Source organism: Triturus cristatus, chromosome 7, assembly GCF_964204655.1.
Source record: "Triturus cristatus chromosome 7, aTriCri1.1, whole genome shotgun sequence".
Classification (NCBI taxonomy): domain Eukaryota; kingdom Metazoa; phylum Chordata; class Amphibia; order Caudata; family Salamandridae; genus Triturus; species Triturus cristatus.
The window spans coordinates 1,247,793,571-1,247,816,137 of record NC_140590.1 but is presented as its reverse complement, the minus strand read 5'-3'; the positions used below and the strand labels follow the sequence as shown (position 1 = coordinate 1,247,816,137).

At 43.2% G+C, this 22,567-nt stretch overlaps 1 protein-coding gene across 1 annotated transcript in view; it reads right to left on the bottom strand.

The window, feature by feature from the left end:
• The window catches only part of LOC146811718 (serine protease 53-like), a 138,860-nt gene that overhangs the window by 80,580 nt on the left and 35,713 nt on the right, over nt 1-22,567 (bottom strand). Inside the window, exons 4-5 of the mRNA XM_085618717.1 lie at nt 13,091-13,374; nt 5,299-5,465 (exon numbers count right to left, since the gene is read on the bottom strand). Coding sequence (XP_085474843.1) covers nt 5,299-5,465; nt 13,091-13,374 — 451 coding nt within the window. The remainder of the gene's footprint in view (nt 1-5,298; nt 5,466-13,090; nt 13,375-22,567) is intronic.

Here is a 22,567-nt window from a genome sequence, read left to right as displayed (position 1 = left end):
CGTCCATAAGGGATTTATGTCGGAATATGGAGCACCTAAATATGATACCCAGAACATCAACCACCAAAATATCGTGAAGGTGAGTATATACAGGTAAGTATATATTTACAAATCCTAACTCCACATCTACATACCTTGACGATATATAAATCGTCAAGATACATGTATGCAGTGGCGGCTCCTCTGCTAAGGCGGAGGAGTGTCACCCCACTACTTTTTACAGTGTAAATAAAATAAAAATAAAATGATAATAACTCAATGTCATTATCGTTTCATATTTTCCTGCTCCTGAAGCTTTGCGGGGCGGGGTTTCTCTGCTCAAAGAGCAGGGGGCGGAGTGGTGGTACTCTGTAAGTGCGCATGAATGTTTGGCCGGCCAAACAGTCATGCACACATTGCATGTTCTCCACCCAGGTTGTATTACAGCCTGAGTGGAGAACATGCCCAGGCTCCTAGTTCCCATCTGAACGTCGAACCACTGTGCTTAGACCAAGCACAACGCTGCATTGCAGTGTTGTGATTGATTTAGGGGAGCCTGGGTGCTTCCTGTTCCGGACGGGGAGAGAAGACGAAGGAGAGACTTGGTGAGGAGGTAATGTTTTTTTTTCTTTTTCTTTACCGCCCGTCCCTCCACACCGCCTCCCCCGATCCATGACAGCCACTACTACATGTATGTATGTGGAGTTAAATACTGTAAACCGATACTTGCCTATAGATATTTTCCTTCACCATATTGCAATTGAATTTTGGCTGTGATTTTTTCTATCACACTTTGTGAAATTTGAAATTCTGGTTTTATACCATCATAAGCGATCACCTCTCAGTGAGATGTGAAGGGAGGGGAAGTTCTTCCACTGAATACTTGTCAAACATTAATGTTTATTTATGGTTTTATGGAGTGACAATATGCGTGCTTATTTAGTAAAACCCTAACAGAGTTTATTACTTTCTTGGCATCTCACTGATGCAAACATAAGAATTTGCATGCGCTGCTCTATGGGACGCTTCTTGTAAGCACTCCCAACTTCCGTGTGGATTTGTTTACACCCACACATTTGATTGGCCATTGTGTCTGGATTTCACAAAGGAAAGCACGCAAATGACCACAGGCATGGGTATGTCCCTCCTTTTCTTTAAATGATTACTCCCCTAGCCTATGTGTCTCGGGAGTGATGGAGTGAGCAGCGGCCCGAAGTGTGCCAGCTGCATTCCAGGCTGCATTCCAGATCATCGTTACAGTTCTTATGTTTACCCAGCGTGAGCACTTTCACTTTCGCGTCCGCGCGTTTAAGATTTCCAGCAGGTAGACACAGCACACCTCCCCCACTTGCAAAAACAGTAAACTTATCTTCCTTCCTTTGATCCTCACCCGCCTTACACTTGCTCTCTCATCCTCCTCAACATGAAACTTTGCACAACATCGGATGGCCCTTTTTAGGTCTCGCCTGAGCCAGCGCTTTAGCGTTGCTCTCGCGAGAGCTTTTGTAAAAGGGGGATCTGGAAGTGCAAACTAGTGCTTTTCAGGCCTCCAAATACAGTGCATGTGCGCCGGGCGCGCGCACCATTTGGCAGCCTGAAAAGCACTGCCTGATCACGTTTGCGGCCGCTTTGATGTCCTCAGTGAGCCACGCGGCCACTGAGGACAACAAAGCGGCCGCAAACGTGCACACCATTTGCCACCCCCTTCCAGCTTGTTGTAACAGCTGCTCATATTTCACAAGGTCCTGTGTAGGGCTGCCTCGTTAAACAACTGACCACTGGAAAGAGCAGACTTCCCCTCCCCCCCGCATGTCTCCTTCTCTCTCCCTGTGCTCCACCTCCCCCAGCCCAAACATGACTTTCTAGAACACTGCGCTAAACGCGAAGTGAGTGTCGGCCTGTGAAATACGAAACAGGCTCGGCATACGCGCCTCGAGTTGTCTTCCATGTTAAATGAAACAATGTTGCCAAATATTGAGAAAAGGCTGAAAGCGACTCCTACCAAGAGCAGCCTCTGTGGATGAAAAACTGCGTGCACACTTCACTTCAGGGCTGATTATATCTAATTTCCAAGCTAAGATAAGAAATGTGTATGAGCATCTGTCCATTCCCTACTTCCCCATGAGCTATGAAACACACAAAATGCTGTTGTATACTCCACAATTTCCTCTCCTTTAATATATATTTTTGCATTATATCTCGCACCTTCTAACCGGCTGATCACAAAATGCATAAACATTCACCCTTACATGCAAAGACGAAGGGCACAATTTTAAGAGCTCAGACATTTTTCTACATGCATTATTTTCTCTTTCATTATTACTGCATGAAGATCGCGCCCTGCCTGTTTCTGATGCTCATACTGGCCAGCACGGTGGTGTCTATAAATCACTGGAAAAGTCTTAGCTCGGACTACACAAATGCCAAGCGATGCCATACGAGTGACTGTGCGCTAGATCAGTGCCAAATAATAACTAAGTATTCAGAGAAATGTCTGAGATCTACACATTATATGCAAAGACAAAGGGCACCGTTTTAAGATCTCAGACATTTATCTGAATACTTAGCGCACAAACAGTCACTCCTATGACATCACAGCACCTTTGGGTAGTCTGTGCTATGACCTTTCAAGTGATTCCGTGGCTGCCTGAGCAATGCACCTTTTCTGCCAGCCGGTATCTGTGAAGTGCTTAGGTGCCAACAGCACCAGCAGCCAGCCCGCGCCTTTACATGTGGCATCAGGCTGTTTATTTTTTTAAAGCGCAAACTCGACCAGAAAGTATTGGAGCACTTTACACGATAACCAGTTCCATTACAGAACACATTTATTGATTTTTAGCCACGGGAGATGAAATGAGTACTTACTGTAACAATTTAAAGTTACTCATTTCAGCCTCTCTTGTTTTACATATGCACACTATGTTAAACAAGCATTTGCAATGCAATAGGTCTCGCAGTTATACGAGTTTGAGCTATTGGCATTATAAATGACAGTGCCTTTTATTTATGTTTTTAAAAAACCAAACTTAAATAAAAAGCATTGTCATTTACAATGCCAATAGCTCAAACTCCTATAAATGCGAGACCTATTGCATTGCAAATGCTTGTTATTAACTGATGGTGCTCAGTTTTCTGAACTCTCTGCGGCGAACATTTAACTCACTGAGCTATCGTGACGGGATAGTGCTTATGCCAGTAATAACCACAGCACATCCTTTATTTATATCATTGCTACTGTAATTGCTGGTGTTAGTGCAAGTATTATTGTTTAATAGCGTCACATGAAGCATTTGTTCAAGGCGCTAGACAGAGAAGAGATATTGTCGCCAGTTATTTGCCCGCTGCACCCTCCTCTTTGTGCCTGTCACACTACGAGAGATGGAATATGTGCTTGTAACTTGTTTTTTTTTCTAAATATGATGTGTTTTCAAATAAATGCCACCTCTGGTGCATAAAGCAACACAGGTTTAGAGGGAGGTGGAGCCACCACAGTACTGACTGACCCGTCTTAGGAGGGCTCCTCCGGGCACTCCACCACCAGCATACTAACATCTTGAGCCCTCTGTACTGCGACAGACCCGCACACCGCTCGCACAGTACCTTTAAGAATAAAATGCCCCAAACGTTTAAAATTAAAAAAAGCTCAAATGTACCTTTAAACACAAGCACTGGCTGCACTTTCATTGTAAAAATATTTCCAAACACCAACAATGGAGGATTTTCCGTTTAGAAAATAAACGTGTTCTCAATGACACCGGCTGTACTTTATATTTAAAAATAAACGGAATTTCAAACACCAACATCCCTGCAATTTTAAATCCAAAACGTGTATGCTTTCAAATAAAAAAAAAATACTTTCGTATTTTAAAAAAATCAAATGAAAAATGCCGGTACTTAAAGGTCTAAATGCCAGAATTTTCTATCAAAACCTACCACCACTTCCAAACTTGTGAAAAGCAGCACAGCGCTTAGAAACATACGCTGTGATAATTAGGGTTGCACAAAGGGCACATTGTCGCTTCTGCGAACAAACAACTGTTTTTGTGAGTGGGCCGCCGCATCTAAACTTGACTCAGCGTGCACTGATCCTGGCGGCGCAATAAAGCACATAGAAAGCCTGTAACACGGAGGTAGGCGCATAACTTCCTGGACGGGTTTCCTCGCACGTCCTTACACGCATCATGTACTGCATTTTACCGTAAGTCATTCTGACAACTGTATACTTGTTTACCTGACTGTCGGCATGTTTTTTCTAGTGCTCTGACTGCGCCTCTTACTATTTTATTGGGGTTTCTTTACTTTAATCCTGTTTTTTTTCAGAAGATATGGATGAAATGCTTTCCAGAGGGCACCAATTCAAGCATTCATCCCCCTTCCCTTTATTTGAGTTTAATTTGTTTTATGCGGGATTGTTGTAAAGCGCTACTAACCACTCCACAGTGGCCTCAGGGCACGTTTATCTCTTAGTTTCATCTCTCTCTTCGTTTCTATCCTCATTGGCTCCTGCCTCAGAGATCTCTTAACCGTCCACCTTACATCCTCCCACCCCCATTATTTCCGTGAGCACACTCCCAATACTTTTCCCCCTTTTATCTGTCTGTGACATCCTTTAATTTACTACGTTATTTGTGTATGTATGGTTTTTTATAACACCTACTTGGATTTGGACATTATGCAATTGGGACTGAGTAGGGCCTCCACCCCTTAGTCGGAAGGCCTAGCATTAAAGAATGTTTGTGGTGTGATACCACCTTGAGTGATAGGAGTAGCCAATAGGTCTCGCTTTTGAGACCTTATAAGTATTTAGTTATGCAGAACAATATCCTTGGTGCAACAACATCAACCGTTGCATGGCTAAACACTTCTAAGGTGAGACCTTTTGGCTATGCCAATGCTTGTTATAATTGTCTGTTCTGTCTGTGACCCACAAAACAAACACGAGTGCAGTGAATTCCAATGCATCATCCAGATTTGACCAGCATTTCAATGTCATAGGACCCTCATAGCAACCTGAACGTTTGAGAGCTGGGTGAATGTATGCAGTAGAAGCATGCAGAGTGAAATATAAAAACTGGATGTTCTCAAGGAAGCAGAAATGGAAAAAGGCAGTGAAACCACAGCAAGAGAAATAAGAAGTGCAAGCGCCAAGAAGCACGTGGGTTGAGAAAGCATGCACATGGAAAGGTCAAAGGAATTACACAGAGAGTCAGGCAGAAGAACAGAAGGAGAAGTGGGGAGAAAGAAACAAGCATAGGAATTAGAGAGAAAGAAGTGGGTAGGTTGAGCCCCAAGAAAGAGGGAGATAAGAGAATCGCTTACGGCGCAGGGTCCTCTGTTCCCATCCTTGTCAGTGCCGCAGAGCATGCCGGGCAGGACTGGGTCAGAATGCTCAAAGCTGTCCAATGAGTTGTAGATGCAATTGCAGGTCTTCTGCCCAATCAGGGTGACGCTGACCTTCTGAAGGTATCGTGATGTGGTAACATTATCTGGAAAATAGAACCATAGGAGGGTTATGACATTATTGGGCTATGCACAGCTAGAGTTGTGTGGAGATAGGAACACAATCCAGGTATAGCGGAGGGTAAGGGGCTCATGAGGCCAAGAGTGGCAGCTACCATCATCTAGACTTGTACAACATTACTGAGTGAGCTATGGTAGAATGAATGAGGAGCTGAGGGTATGCACAAAGACAGATATAGGTAGAGCTGGATAGGCACAGGTAGCCTAGACTAGCATTCCTAGTGCTGCATACCCTCAGCACCGCCATAACGCCTGGCATATGCAACATTATTCAGTACAGCATGTCTTAAGCAGTTAGGGTTGCAGGGGCTCAGATAACAAGCGTGGCTCAGCTCTGACCGGATGGATGCATCACTGGCACATGTTTAGATGAATGAGTTCATACAGTAACCCTGGCATAGCGGTGGCAGGATGCGCTAAGGGCACCAAACCCAGCCTGCTATGGTTGGATACCCTCAGGATGCCAAGTCTGGTATAGGTACGGGTAGAGCTACCGCTTGTGTGGACTTCTTCCACTTCCTGAGTGAAAACACAGTGGACCCACCTCACAAAGGAATATCTACATATAGGCAATTCTACACACGTAGTTTTCCACGTGCGACACAGCAAATGTTTCCGCCTGCAAGGTAGTCACCAATTCCAGGCCGAAATCTCTACCCAGTTGTAGGAGTTATAGGTCTCCACTCTGATAAACAAGGGGATTAAGATTTTTACAACTAGACTAACCACTGTACAGTTACTACCAGCAACTTTATAACCAGGGGAGAGGAGTTGGCCTAACGGCTAGGGCGGTCGACCTCGAATCTGGGGAACCAGGTTTGAGTCTTGGCAATGACGCTGAACATCCTGTGATTCTGGGCAAATTACTTAATCTCCCTGTGCCTAACAAAAATGAATGTGTCCTCATGTAACGCAACTGGTGCTATGTAAAGCGCTCTGATACCCGATACCTTCAGGTCAAGTTTGCGCTATATAAAACTCCATAAAAAAATAAGTAAAAAAAAACAGATTTCAGATCTACACATATAGACAGAAATCTCTGTTATGGAAATCTCAGAATGGGAAGGTATAGGGAAATAGCATTCACTTGACTTCACAGACACGGACCTGACATATTAATCCAACAACCACATAAATGCAACCTACATCCTAGGATCTGCTGCCTTCTTACCCTAGGACTGCATGACTTTCAAGCTGCAGCCAGCCCCACTCTGAGGACGAACTTCACTGTGGGGAAGACAGACATTGTAGTTTCCTTTTGTTTTTGATCATTACAGCAACTACGTGGTCTGCCTCCATAACCCCTCAGTGGGGTGGAGAAGATGGCAATGTGGTAGGAGGTGAGCGACTCAGTCAATTCACTGGGTGTGGGGGAACACAACAAAGGGGATCTCAAAAAAGAGTACAGGAATAGGTGGGTGACTGGGATGTTTTCCAGAATACTTTTGGCAAAAGCTCTTCCTGGGAGCGGACCCAGATCCTGTCTTTCTCATCCTCTTAATGAATGTATCTTTTCCATCATGCACCATATGGCCTGCCTCTTCTGGGTAATCCTAATGTCAAGGCCAATGAGAAACAAAAACTCTCTAATTTACCACTCCCTTCTTCTCCACACTCATGTCATACCAATGGTTAACTTGTTCTGGTTGGTGGACCTCCCCCACACTTATTTCTGGTCACTGTGACTCCTAAGCAATTTTGCGGACACTTGTCCCAGCAGCAGTGGACTGCCTACCAGGTGAGCTCTCGGATGGTTTGGGGCTTTTGAGGCTAGTTTCACAGCTTCTGAGCCACAATAAAAGCCATCACCTTGCTAGCACAGTGCTTTCATCAGTTCTAACCCCACACGTATATATTTACAAATTCATTGATGCCAATCGTCAACTTAACACAGACGGTAAAGGCGCCATTAGAGGCCCAGTCGCCATCGATTCCAAGCACTACATCTTCCTAGGGGATCTTCCACCTCGAAGACCCCAGTGACACCAACACAATCGACCTCCTGGAAAGCATGAGCAACATCAACCTCAAGCAGCTTATCACTGACCCTACCCACATTGCAAGACACTTCTATTTTCACGCCCAGCAACAGTCAAGTACAACCATGTCTCCTAGCTCACCTGGACCGACCACTGCAGCATCCACTTCACCATCTCAGGACCTACGAGCACTTGCACCATGCCCCCCAGCTCCACGCGCAACAACTGAAAAAAGATATCAGAAGATCGGTGGAACAAAGCTCTCAACTCCAACCTCCCAGACACAACATCCAACCCAGAACAGGCTGCGAAGAACTTCTCAAAGTGGATCACAGAATGTGCCAATACAATCGCACCCGCCAAGCCAGTCAAATCCAAAGGACCTGCCAGAAGAGCCAGCTTGTTCACCGCAGGGCTGAAATCCACCAAATGTAACTGCCGGCAACTAGAAAAGGAAGCGCCACACCAGCAAAGAGACCATACCACTTTCAAGACAGCACTCAACCAGTACCACTGCCTCCTGAAAGAAACAAAGAAGAACACCCGAGCCGACTGCATATAAGCCAGCACAAACCACAGCAAGGAGCTCTGTGCCATCGTAAAGGAGTTCTCCAACCACCCAGCAGCCAAGAACAAAATCTCACCGTCACAAGAACCGTGTTGCACCCTGGCGGGCTTTTTCTACGACAAGTTCTCAGTCATCTACAAAAACTTCAAACCTCCACCCCCGCTGCTGACAGCATCAGCCTGCTCACATCTTCTGAGTGATTGATTGATTCGACCACTGTGCATGTGTCAATATATGTCAGTAGTGGCATTACAGGCACAGAACTCCCACACCTCGGCATTTGTGAAAAAACTGGCCTACAAACTCTTTGACACATCACTCAAGTGGCTTCTAGTAAGCTGCTTGCTGATTAGCCAATTTTCGGGTCTGTGTTCTCAGTTACTTTGGCCCAGCCTGTCAAGGGAAGACCTCCTGTCTCTAGCATCATTTTCTTCCATGCTCCCTCATATTCTGTTTCCACTCGCATTGCCAGCTTCACCCAGAACACAAGTAAACAGAGCAAGTATGTTACATCCATTAACTTTCAAATAAGGCAGGAAAATCTCAAGAAAATGAGGGAAAGGATGATGAACCAAATAGGGCCTGAGTGAGGGAAAAGATATAAAGTAGACTAGGAAGAGTGAAGGAAAGTAAGAAAAAGAGAAAAGTAAATGTCACAAAAGTAAGAAACATGGAGAGAGTGACAAAAGTAGAGAGAACAAGATTGGGGGCCGTGTAAAAACACAGGGGAGCAAAAAGATATAACAAAAGGGGAAAACATGTTAGAGTGAAAGAAAGAGGAAGAGGGATTAAAAAAAGAAAGGGAGCATTAACCAAAGAAAAATAGTGCAATACTGAGAGAGACAATGAGTAAAAATGCTCATACCTTAGCAGACACAAGGTGAAAAGGTGAAATGATACATCATTAGTGGAGTGAAGGTTAGGGGTAAAAACAGACAAGGCACAAGAGTTTGGGATTGAGCACACCAGCAGGGACCCTGAGTGGCCCCATCGAGGCTTCGATTATGATGTCTGACATCAGTAGTCTGGGTCATGTCAGGCCATCAGAACATGGGGATTGGTAATTCATAACGACAGGGTAGTTGTAGCTCATACACACTTTCCTTCCTAAAAGCTACAGCCCAATGATCTGCTCGGGAGTTATGACCTCACTCAACACCATTTGGTTTCTAGTAATGATGCTCGAATTGGCTACCTGGAAATCCCTCCATTTTTGTGGGTTACACGTCTGCACACTTGTAGTCAGCTGTGACTTGGCTACTACTAGTCAGAGTGTTAATGACAAATGTCCCTCCCTGACTTGTTCATTGAAACAGTTAAACATGAGGTAGAGGGAGTTACTGTGAGTAAAAGGATGGGGTAAAGGGGATAAAGATGAGTTAAAAACAGGATGATAAGGGAAAGCAGAAAGAGAAGGACAGTAGCTGTAGGATGTAGGAGAGAATCAAGTGTAGTAGAAACACGAAATAGACAGAGGAGAGTAGGAAACTGGAAGATACAGAAGTAAAAGAGAACGGGAGGAGAGTGGGGTGAAAGAGGAAAAAGGCTGCAAAAGGAAGGAATTGGAGAAAATTAGAGGTGAATGTAAGAGAAAGAGGTGAAGAAAAGAGGGTCAGATTTAAAAGCGGGAGATTTACCGGAAGTGATGTAGGAGGGATAGAGGTAGGCCACATATTTGTAGGCACACACTGAATGTAGTTTTTGATGTCCCCAACATTTTTTGCCATCTGAGATAACTGAGGTAAACAAGGAGCTAAGGAGCGCACAATGTTGACCTAATTGGGAAAGGGTGGGAGAATGAACACAAAACACAAAGAGGTGTGAGGCAGTGAAGACAGGGGTGTAATTGAGAGGAAAACTGCTAATGATGGAAGTGGGGGCACTGGAGTTGGCTCTGCCACAGATACTTTGGATGTGATCTCCATCAGCACCCTCAACATTATCTCCATGTGCTGATCACCTTCCCCCTTTGTCCATCACACAGCCAATCAGCTCACTGAGTTATATTCGTGAGAGAATTGGTGAATATTAGTCAAACCAAGGATGAGTGAAAAAGCTGAGTGGTGATACATGTGTAGAAGAGACAGGGGAAGGTGATAACATGCATACTTATGGAGGGCTCGGTGGAATGTGGAGATGTCTGAAGGGACTGCATAGTAAATAAAGTATGCATGGTGTGGGTTGATTAAGGTGGGATTCCTATTAGTTTGTTTTAAACAAGATTCAAGAGGAGTGCATTATTATGTAGCCTCAATAGAGGGCCAGGACTTTGAGGCTGAGATAAAGGGTAAGAAATGGAAAACTACAGTATCCGCCACAGAGAAGAGGGCTCGCGAGTAGCAGGGTGGCTCAAACATAAGGAGAAGCACCCATGGCAACCCTGCCTATGCCACTGCTCATAAGGCATGCTGACTCTGTTATGTAGTGCTGTCAATGTACTAATTTTAAACCTACAATGTAATATTAAATAATGCACACTAAGTGGCTTAGTCTCAAAAGTAAATCTATACATGTAAATTTACTCACTTGTAAATCTACTACTGCACCTAGATATAAATCTTAAGTGGCTTAGTCTCAAAAGTAAATCTATACTTGTAAATTTACTCACTTGTAAATCTACTACTGCACCTAGATATAAATCTACACGTTTTTGCAACTGACTATTTCATTTAGTGTAGTGTTGATTTACACAGAAGTCTAGACTTACATGTTTGCACACCTGGAGTCTACTCCAACAGGATTTATGACTGTTAAGTTCCAACTATAAACTTTTCACATGTAGGTGGAGGTCTCCGTCCCCACTGTTATGGTGAAAGCAGTGGCGGCTGGCATATACGGTGAGGTATACCGGTAAAATATACCAAACTTGGCGGCGTCCTCGCTCCGGTCCTCCTCTTTTGCCGACACAGGAACTGGATGCTGGAATTCCCTTGGTCAATCCTAGTGCGGCTCTCACCAGCATGAGAGCAGTGCTAGGATCAGGGCCGGACTGGCCGTAGCGGGCACCGGGCAATCCCCCAGTGCGCCGCACGGGTGGGGGCCGGTTTTGGGCCCCTGGGGGCCATTTTTGATATAGGGCCGGCCGAAAACCGGCCCTTGCAAAGAGCTCGGCGGCACCTCCAAGCACCGGGGGGACGGCCCAGCACTTTGCCAGGGCCGGTTTTCGTTCCCAGTCCGGCCCTGGCTAGGATTGGTGGGAGCGGCCTCACTCAGCGCTCCACAGCTCTCTTGAGGCTTTGGGTTGCTCTAGTCCAGCTGTCTTAAGACAGCTGGGTTAGAGAGGTTTATGGTGCGCATGTGTGGCTGGCCGTCGCAAGACATGAACTCCTAATTTGGCTTTGCAAACTAGGAAATTAGACTACTTTCTGTACTTTACTTGGGGGCAAGCAGTCATAGACAAGGCCAGAACTCAAACATTAACCACAGACACAATAAACCAATGATCAGCTCAATGCTCGTCTTTTGAAAAGAAAGAAAGTACTTTTAATCACAAAGCAATACTAAACACTACATAATCCAGTTGAAGTATGCTTGGAAATGCCCCTGGTCATGATTCATCTGTGCTCTGTTGCACCCAGGTGACCCTATCTGGATAGCACCCCAGTGCATCAGTTACGGTGAAAGGATTTTTGGGGCCCAAGGAAAGACATATTTTGGGGCCCTCTGTTCCAGTGCTTAATTTGTGCCAGGGCTCTCATCATGAGGCCACTGCAGCTTCCACCACACATTGTCCCTGCCAGCGCTGTTATTGATAGTAACAACACAGCTAATTTCCATCTCACTCTTGCAAGTATGACAGTTTGGACTATATCAGGCCCCCAAAGCTATAAGAATGGCTTGGGCGGCAGGTAATAGTAATTTTTAATGAATATTGCATTAATAATTAACTGTTGTTGTGGTCATCTCTAAATTTCCTAGACAGTGCCACCTTGTGGCAGGCTGTCCCAAACGCCGGTGCTGACAATTAAGTGCCAGTGCTGAGGACCGGAAACCACCGTCTCAAATTAAGCACTGCTCTGTTCATAACAACTTTTAATTTTATCACCCATTTTCTGCTAACTAAAGTCAGCATGATGGCAAACACACTTTTAGAAATTGGGTTTAAACAAAAACAGCTGAAATATGTCTACCTGGCCACTAAAAAATGTTAAGATTACACTGGTTAGAAAGATTGGATTTGGCCAGGTGTGGTGCTTGAATTACGCCAGCTCTGGGCTGGAGTAAATGTAAGCATGTTTTGTCAGTAGTGGTACTGTAGTAGATCTAGGTGCAGCGGTGGTGAATATCAATCGTCCCATTCTTGAGTAGGTGTGGTTCAGCATTTACTGGTCTCTCCCTACACACCTCTTTGTTTCACTTAACTCTACCCATTTGGCACTAGATATTGGACATTTCCTTCCACTTCCCTCTCACATTTACTACTAAAACAAAGACCACTGCATGTGGAATTCTCCGCACTCAAGAAGAACGTCACACACAACAGACAGCACAGTTGTAAGTGGAGATCTCTGGCTGGAGGTTTGTGAAAGCATTTGTGAGTATGTAAAGTAGTACTACTTAACGGTCTGAAAAATTATTTTCTGATGTCTGGCATAGAAAGGACTGGAAAATTCAGATACAAGTCATGGCACAGTTACTACAGGCTGGATGGGCTCAGAGGGCAGATCTGGAGATTGACCTTTGAAGATGCAAAGTCTGAGAGAGCTAGTGCTTGAGAGACAAAAGCCTGACTGCAGAACCAGACCTAGCACTGCTGGAGATCGGTGGGCTGAGGCCGCTAAGCCTGGCACAGCTCTTATTGGGTAGGGTCAGGGCACCATGTTTTGCACGATAAAGGGTCGATGAGATCAAGTCTGAAGATTACCCTTTCACCAGCGCAATTTGATGCTGGGTGTGCGGGAACATACTTTTGTTTTGAGCGGTGATATTCACACTTTGGAATGCCTGAGGAGTGTTGCTCACCGCTTCAAATGGTTCAGCAACCACACTGACTCCTAAGGTAAATGGTACTGACCACTTGGGATAGATCAGTAGTGGTACTCACCCCCTGGCTGCAGGTCCTCCAAGCCGGTCGCCCAACAGGTGCTACGGAGTCGGAAGTGATGCTCAATCAGTGGTAGACACACCGGTTGGATGGACTTGTCAAAGGCTACGGGCTTGGACAGCTTCACCAGGGCAGCATCATAGCCATTGATGAAATTGGTGTACTTCTCATGCACTATGATCTGTGACAGGCCTCTCTCCACGCTCTTCGCCTTAGGGGTACCTCTCAGAGAGGTGAAGGCCAGGTATGCCCTCCATGAAGCAGGGTCCCTCAAAGTCTTGTTCCTGCGAGACAAGAGTTCAGATTACTACTACAATGCATCATCCTTTACGAAGGGCACACAGGATTGATCAACAGGAGGACAGAAGAGATAAAGCAGATAAAAGGAAGAGAGTGGAGCTGTCCAAGCAAGAGGACAGGTAGGTAGAGAAAAGGGCGATGAAGGCAGGGAGGAGGAAAAAGAGAGTAAGGGAAAGATAGAGAAACATGGGCAAAGCAACTAGGTCTTGCCTCTATGACCTATCGGCTTTACCTGTGGTTTTTAGCCACGATGCACACAATCAGCAATGCTGTACAGAGTGGCTAAAGAAAGAGAACAAAAGAGCAAAACATGTCCCCTGTTGGCCCACTAGACCAATGTGCTCAGCGTGCACAACGCTAGTGTACAGGATCATGTCATTTCTCTATCTTATTCAGAGTTATGAATGAAATCTTTTACATTTGCATGGACAGCATGTTTAAGGCCTCGGTCGATCACATGGCTAAGGAGTTGGGGCCCTGCTGACATGGAGGACTCCTCCCCAAGGCTTATGAATACCAAAGCAGCAGACTAGGGCCTGATGTGTTATTTTTGTACTTTTTTGTTTATAACCTTTATTTTTCCACTTTCACAAAACAGTTGGCTACGTTATACAGTGATGGAATAGCAGTGATCAGGTGTAACTTAAAAGATCATCTTTTTTTTTTTTTACAAGAATCAACATTTCTAGGTGTCGACCAGGTGATGGCTCCCTTACTGGCTGCCCCCCCTATATTCTATAATTCCATAAATTGACCTCCATATAGCTCAACCTCACCCAGTCACCATCACTCTCATCCGCACTAGCGTCCATGGTGTACGCTTTCGATATGTCTGAAGTCGCTACAGCACTGCTCAGTTCTCTCCAAACACTGAAGGCCTCCGCCAGCTTATCATCCCTCCTGTTTATTTTCATTTGCACCTCTTCAGCCAATGCCCATTCCAAAACTTCTGGACACCAACTCTCTATCATGGGGCCTGCTGTGGTATTAGCGTTCATCTAGAGCAGGGCTGCAGAAGGCCTGCCAAGCCTGACCCTTCTAATGCATGCACACCACATCTGTGGATAGCAAAAAGGGTAAACACCCAAAATATCAATTCCAAAATATCGACTACCCAGAATATCGAAGTTAAAATATAGAGTGGACAGAATATCGACTCATCAAAATATAGATAGGTCAGAATATCGAAATTGGGGTACAAAATATCGATTACCAAATTATAGACCTTAAAAATATCGAATACCATAATATCGACTTTTAAAATATAGATGACCATAATATCGAATTTTTTTTTTGTGTTATGTATGGTAGTATATGTGTTAAAATGATGTATTATTGTTGTAATGTATGTTTAATTTATTTAAACAAATGAATGTTATGTAATTTAATTATTGCGTAATTTAATTCCGTAGCGGGTTGTGGGTTTATAGGGGAATAGGGTGGGAAGTAATTTAATTATGGTTAATTAAATGTTAATTATATTTATATGTTTTGATAATTAATTAATTGATAATTAATTATTAATTGGTAATACATTTTTATCAATTGATAATTAATATTTTTAAATGGTAATTCATTGTTATTAATTGGTAATTATTTTTAATTAACTTTTTATCAGTATTGATAATTAATGTCATCTTATATTTAATTTAAATCATTACTTTCCCTACTTTTGCACTCTCTGGAGTGGGAATAGTAATTTTTACCTCTACGCTATCCAACGCTTTCCCTACTGTTGCACTGTTTGGAGTTGGAATAGTAATTTTTACCCCTACGCTATCCAACGTTTTCCCTACTGTTGCACTCACTGGAGTGGGAATAGTAATTTTTACCCCTACGCTATCCAATGCTTTCCCTACTGTTGCACTCTCTGGAGTGGGAATAGTAATTTTTACCCCTACGCTATCCAACCCTTTCCCTGCTGTTGCACTCTCTGCAGTGGGAATAGTAATTGTTATCCTCCTGCTATCCAACATTTTCCCTACTGTTGCACTCTCTGGAGTGGGAATAGTAATTGTTACCCTCCCACTATCCAACGCTTTCCCTACTGTTGCACTCATTGGAGTGGGAATAGTAATTTTTACCCCTGCGCTATCCAACGCTTTCCCTAGTGTTGCACTCTCTGGAGTGGGAATAGTAATTGTTACCCTCCCCCTATCCAACGCTTTCCCTACTGTTGCACTCTCTGGAGTGGGAATAGTCATTTTTACCTCTACGCTATCCAACGCTTTCCCTACTGTTGCACTGTTTGGAGATGGAATAGTAATTTTTACCCCTACGCTACCCAATGTTTTCCCTACTGTTGCAGTCACTGGAGTGGGAATAGTAATTTTTACCCCTACGCTATCCAACACTTTCCCTACTGTTGCACTCACTGGAGTGGGAATAGTCATTTTTACGCTCTCAGTATCCAACGCTTTCCCTACTGTTGCACTCACTGGAGTGGGAATAGTAATTTTTACCCCTGCGCTATCCAACGCTTTCCCTAGTGTTACACTCTCTGGAGTGGGAATAGTAATTGTTACCCTCCCGCTATCCAACGCTTTCCCTACTGTTGCACTCTCTGGAGTGGGAATAGTAATTTTTACCTCTACGCTATCCAACGCTTTCCCTACTGTTGCACTCACTGGAGTGGGAATAGTAATTTTTACGCTCTCAGCATCCAACAAAATCTCGACTTTTTTAAATTACTTATATTATGTTTACATTTTAAGCTATTTTATATTATATTATGTATGTTTAATTTAATTGTTTTTAATATTTAATAATTGTATATTATTTTTAATACATTTAAAAAATTCGATATTTTGGCTAACTATATTTTGACAGTCTATATTTTGGAATCGATATTTTAGTACTTACCTGTTTGTAGATAGGGAGTCGATATTCTGTCCCTCGATATTTTAGTGTCGATTTTTTGTATAGTCGATATTTTGTCCCGCGATATTTAGTCACTGAACCAGCAAAAAGGAGAAGGCTTGTCTGCAAAGAACCAAATGCTCTTGAAAAACAGGCGGCTGTATTTTCATAAATCTACAACTCCATTCATGACTTTCTTTGAATTAATCTTAATAAAGAAAGGTGTGTTGTATTCGTTTAGAAAAGTTCAATTTCTACAAATAGGTCCCCAGTGAAGCCAAAGGATGTCCATGTTGAATTGCCCTTATTACATGGTGTTAAAACCTGTTTTGTATAAGTAGAATATTATAATAATGCTGATACCTTGAAAGGTAACCTCTCAAAAATGTTTTGTTCTGGCCTTAGGGCATTCTTTGTTTGACATGATGTACACTCCCAAGGCATTTTTTTTTATCTTAGTAGGCACATTTGGTGAACATTTGGAGTGATTCTGTGTCCTTTTATTGTAAGCAGGATTCTTTAAACTTTTAAACTAGATGGACAAATATTTAGATGCTGATGATAAGAATAATATTATAGCCATGCTGACACAAGTTGTAACGGTTGCTAAAGGCCCCGAACCCCAGTTATAGGCAGAGGCAAAAGCAAGGACCTTTAACAATTGGTACAGCCGTAGGCAGAAGGCTACAATGATAACATTTCACCCACCGACTGCAAAATGTTCTAAAAAAGGGAGAAACGGAGAGGCAAACTTTGAAATGTTGGAGCAGTAGGTCTGTATGAGCCATTGTTGGCCTTGACACACTCCACTGCCTTCAATGGAGCTCTCAACAACCCTGTGTAGTAGTAGTAGTAGTAGTAGTAGTAGTAGTAGTAGTAGCAGTAGTACCTGCCGTTATCTTCCCCCTTCACCCTTCCTTCTTACCCTTTTCCTACCTGGATCCTGCACACCCTTCAGGACATTTACCCTGTGAACTTTCCCTCGACCGCTGAGACCTTGCTACCTGACCGTTGCCCGGTGGAGCTACCCTGATAGCTATAGGGGAGATGGGCTGTGAATTCCCTCCTCGGTCGTCACCTAACCAGCCGGACATTGGGCAGACCTTCCTTCGTCTCTCCTGCCGTTATCTCCCTCCTTCCACCTACACCCTTCTCCCTTACCCCTATCCGCCCTATTTATCCTTCCTCCATACTATTTAAATGTGTTTCGTGTAACCGATGTAACCTGTAACTGTTTTTAACTGGGTAATAATGTGATTCCTAATGTAAAGCGATCTGATACCCACGGGTCTAGCCAGCGTTTCTAGTAACTGATGTAACGTGTAACTGATGTAATTTTGTAATTTCTGTGGAACCTTATGTAAAGCGCTCCGATACCTCCGGGTCTAGCCAGCGCTAAATAAAACTCTTAAAATAAATAAATAAAATAAAATAAATAAATACATGATCTGCAGATCACTGGCAAGCTCTCAGGTCATTAAGTAACCCTGTAGCTGGTAAGCAGGATATACAATTATTTTAAGAGGGAAGAAGATAGCATGGAACAGGTGAGTGTTACAGACAGCTCGGGTTACATGAATGAGTTGATGACATCACCTATTCAGGGTTCAAAAGGGCCAGAATGCTTTTGAAGGTGTAGCAGTTGAGGAAAGTTTTGAGAAAGGTGCACTAGAGTACGCCATTTCTTCAGTTCAAGGTTGAATAAATAATGTATGTTGGTAATGTGTGGAATCCATTTTGATTCAGGTTCCATTTTGGGACACCTATTGGCCTGAGCTATTGAGGTCTTAAGAAGAGATAATGTCACACGTGTACGTGACAAACTGCTGCTATGCTTCATTTCCTGATTTCATAAATCAATGCCCATATATAGCCACATTTTTTTTCCTGATTTCTGATTGGATGCATTATTTTCTAAATCCTATCGTTTCGCCGAGCAAGTTGCTCTCATTGGCTGTGTATCATTTGTGCAATATGTATTGTAATATATAAAGCCCCATGTGAACTTCTCTATTTTGAGCAAGTCCCGATTGATACTTGACTCCTCACAGCTGTTGATGATAAAGTTACTCTTTGAATCTTACTTCTTTGTGTCTTCATTTGTTTTTAGGCTTCCTCAATGATTTTTTTTTAAGTGTTTAAGACTAGAAATAAATTGAAGGTCTCTCAGCCAGTTTGTTATTTCTGTGCATTTTGGAATAGTGGGCATTTACCCACCTAGAGACATGCTTCTACTGAGAGATTGGTTGTTGAGTTTAGACATAATGGATGCATATTTGCTATTGCCTGTTAACCCTTGTCCACAAAATGAGCTTTAATTCCTTTGGGCAGGCAAGGCTTGGCAACAAACATGCCTTTTGTTTGGCTAGTGGCTGCTTTTTTAAAGACATGGGATACATGTATTGTAATTTAATTCTTCTATTTTGGAGTGGTAGTCTTGGTCACTCTGGAAGCTAACAAGGATGATTGTCCTTATTTCCTCTTTCCTTCAACCAACGTTTTCTGGCTCTTTTCTAGATACGTCTTTGGAAAGACTCAAGGGCTTATTTTATTGACGCACCAGCCGCACATTGGGCTTCCCCTTATTTAAAAGGCCATGTAAAGTCACCCTGCTAGCTTTTCATGGCCTTGTAAATATGTTTCCCTTTCACGCATACTTCTGAGTGAAAGGGGAGTTCCATGGGTGTTACTGTGGGTGTTCCCATGCAACATCTATTGAACTTGAGGCATTCCCAGATTTACAACATTTTGTGAACCTAGGAATATGTCAGAATCCTATGCCTCCCCAGGGGAGGAATAAGGAGGCGCAACGAGGAGAAGTACTTTAATTTCTCTTCATTTTTTCCTCTTTCCATGCGTGCTGCAGCAGGAAAATGCCTTTAATGATTGTTTTTGGGCTGAAAGGTGTCCATTCCTGCGCAAAAACAATCATCCCCTCAGCGCAGGCACTCTTGCAAAATGACACATGGGTGTCTGCGCTGGAGCGCAGCTGCTGTGTGCGTGCTGGGGAGAAGGACAGGAATGTGCCATATCTTGCAGACACCAGACTGTGGGAGGGAACATTACCCCACACCAGCAGCACAGCCGATTAGTGGAATTCCTCCAGTCTTCAAAATATATATAATATGTTAATCCATTTATCTTATTCTGTTTTTCCATTTCATCCCCAGTTTTAACCATCTTTTTTCCGTTTGCGTTAAGAAGGAACTAACGGTTGAGTGGTTTCAGCGTGAAAGTAGTTTGAATAGTTTAAGCAGGAAGACGTGAGGGGGAAGGGACTTGAAGTGGAAGGAAGGGGAGTGTTGCTTTTATTGTATTAGGGATAGGGGAATGCTTTTATGACAAATGTCGAATAAAGCTTTAAAACTGAACTGCTTTCAGTCTAAAGCATGGAGGAAAGGAGAGAACCCAGTGTGAATGAAGGGTGTAATTCTCGGGTGAGTGTTTTGTAACACTTGTAGAAAAGGTTTTCGGGGGTTTCATGTCGGGAAGGTCAAAGGGGTTGAGCAAAGTTTGAACTAAAATACGTGGGGATTGGAGGATGCATTTGATGACGGAATGACATTGAGATGATGTCTGATGTGATTTACAAGCAAGGGATATACAATGAATAATGTATATCGTTAATTGAGATCAATATAGTAATTAATATTTTTTAATATTTACAGTTACCCCTGAAGAAGAGCGTGCAGCGCTCGAAATGCATTGGGTTTTTTTAATTAAGAAAACTGCTATGGACAATCATGTCTTTCCATTATGTTCGTGATAGAGGCCTGGATGGGCACATCGTGAGCAAATAAGTTGAGAGAGAGCATGATCCCTACCTGTGGATGAAACGGAAAAAAGATGGTTAAAACTATGGATGAAATGGAAAAACAGAATAAGATAAATGGATTAACATATTATATATATTTTGAAGATTGGAGGAATTCCACTAATTGGCTGTGTTGCTGGGGTGGGGGAAATGTTCCCTCCCACAGTCTGGTGATTTGTATAGGTGCTGTTGGGGCAAGGCACTATCCCAGTATGCACGCACACTAAAATGATTCGATAAAAGGAGATAAAGATGTTGGAAAACTCAGGAGTGCATCCCGCAATTACTTGATATCTTGTAGATACAGCACATTCCTGCCCCTTTATTTTGACACATGGCAGAGCAGCAGGAAGGCTTGTTGTGCTGCCGTGTGTCTAAATATTGTAAATTAGGCCCTAAGTATTTCTAGCTTAGGTAAGACTACTGGTATAGGGACATTATAGTAATTTCAGAGGAAGCTTGTGATGAATTGGATTTATGGTTAGAAGTTGTCGAAGCATGGTATCAAAAAGATATTTATGGGTCTCCTAGCGGCATAGACGTAGAGGGCCATTAAGCGCCAGGTGTGCAAATGGCTTTAGAATTCGCAAATTCCCAATTTGGTAAAACAGAGGGTTTGCGAAAAACAAAAACATTTTTCAATGTACTAAACCCATTTAGCGAGGTGGAAAGGTTTTCCTGAACTGTTAAATGGGTTTAGAAATGGATACCGAATCACAATATAGAAGGGTTGTGTTTTAGTCCCTTCCAAATTTCGATTTAGTACCCTGTGTATCAACAGTTTGCAACTGGAATTCAAATCACAAACCATTAATATGTTACCGATTCCCATGTTGGGGTTGTAACTGAGTCACCATTTTAAACCCCGCTCCTTTGGGAATTGTGGTGACAGCTTGAGGGGAATATGCAGGGGTTAGGATTTGTCAAAGCATAGTATCAAAAAGTTATTTAAAGGACTCTTCTTGATATAGAGGGTCATTGTGGTCCAGATGTATGAAGGGGTTTTGAATTTGCAAACCCTGAAATGTGGTAACTTAGAGGGTTCACAAATGCTAAAACCCTTTTCCTAATCTACTAAACCTATTTAGTGAGTCGGAAAGGTTTTCCCAAATATCTAAATGAGTTTAGAAATGTATACCAAATCGCAGTTTGGAAAGAGCATGTTTTGTGTATCATTCCCAAATTTCGATTCAGTTTCCTGTGTAACAGTGGCTTGCACCAGTAATTGCAGTCACAAAACATTGATATGTTACCAACTCCCATGTTTTGGACCCCTTCCCCTCTGAGAATCGGGGTGATAGCTTCAGGGGGAGAAGACAGTGGCCCAGAAGACCACTGCCAGCTCTCACTTTCCAAAATAGAAAACTCTTTTTTCTTTAAAGCAGCCCAGTTGCTTTAAGGAACTTTGGATGCTTAAAAAAGGGGGGTTTCTGTTCTCAAATACAATCCCATTAATGGTGGTTTGCTGTCTATGCAAACTTAAAAGATTTAATTTACAACTCTAAATAAGAGAGAGAAATGAAATGATCCTGTACACCAGCATTGTGCTCGCTGAGCCAGGACCGAACTGGCCATACCCGGCACCGGGCTTTTCCCCGGTGGGCCGCCAGGGTGGGGGGGGGGGTTTTAGGCCCCCTGGGGGACCGTTATTGTTACCGGGGGCCAGCAATATCAGCCCCTGCAAACAGCTCGGGTGCACCCACCCGGGGTGGGGGGGGGGGGCGAGAAGTTTGCTAGGGCCTGTTTCAGTTCCCAGTCTGGCTCTGCGCCGAGCACATTGGTCTAGTGGGCCCACAGCAAACATGTTTTGCTCTTTTGTTATCTTTTGTTTTTTTTCCTTTAGCCACTCTCTACAGCATTGCTGATTGTGTGCATCGTGGCAAAGGACTAGCATGGGAGCCAGGGGTCACCAGATGAATAGATTGACCCATATCATATGAGCCCTCCCATTGAAACCAATTGATATGTGGCACCACAGGATGTCCTGACCCATGTGCCGAATTCCCACAGGAAAAGGGTTGGAAATCTCCCTTAAGTCCACAAACACCGAATGTGTGCATGAACCACCTATTCGCATTCAAGCTGCCCTCCGTTGAAGCCGGAAATAAGGGAACAAGACCATCAAAATATCAAGGGTTTTAATTAGCATACGTAGTGTGTAAATACCATACCACATGAAGTGATGTTAAGGGGAGTGATGTCATAACTCTATCATACCATTTATTTGAATAGGAAAGTTTCTATATCCATGTCAAAACTGAAGTACAAGCTTTGCTGTGTATTTTATGTAAGTACATTCAGTGTGTAGGTGTAAATAAAAAGATGTTTACATTTACTTGTTTGCCCCTGCAAAACAATGAATGTTTGTTTTAGGGATATGTGAGCCTCTTTTAAAAACCTGTGCTTGCATTTAGAAACATTAATTCATAATTTCTATGGAGTAAAACACGAATTAATGAATACAAACATTGCTTTAAGTACATATGCATTTTTATCCTGTTAGC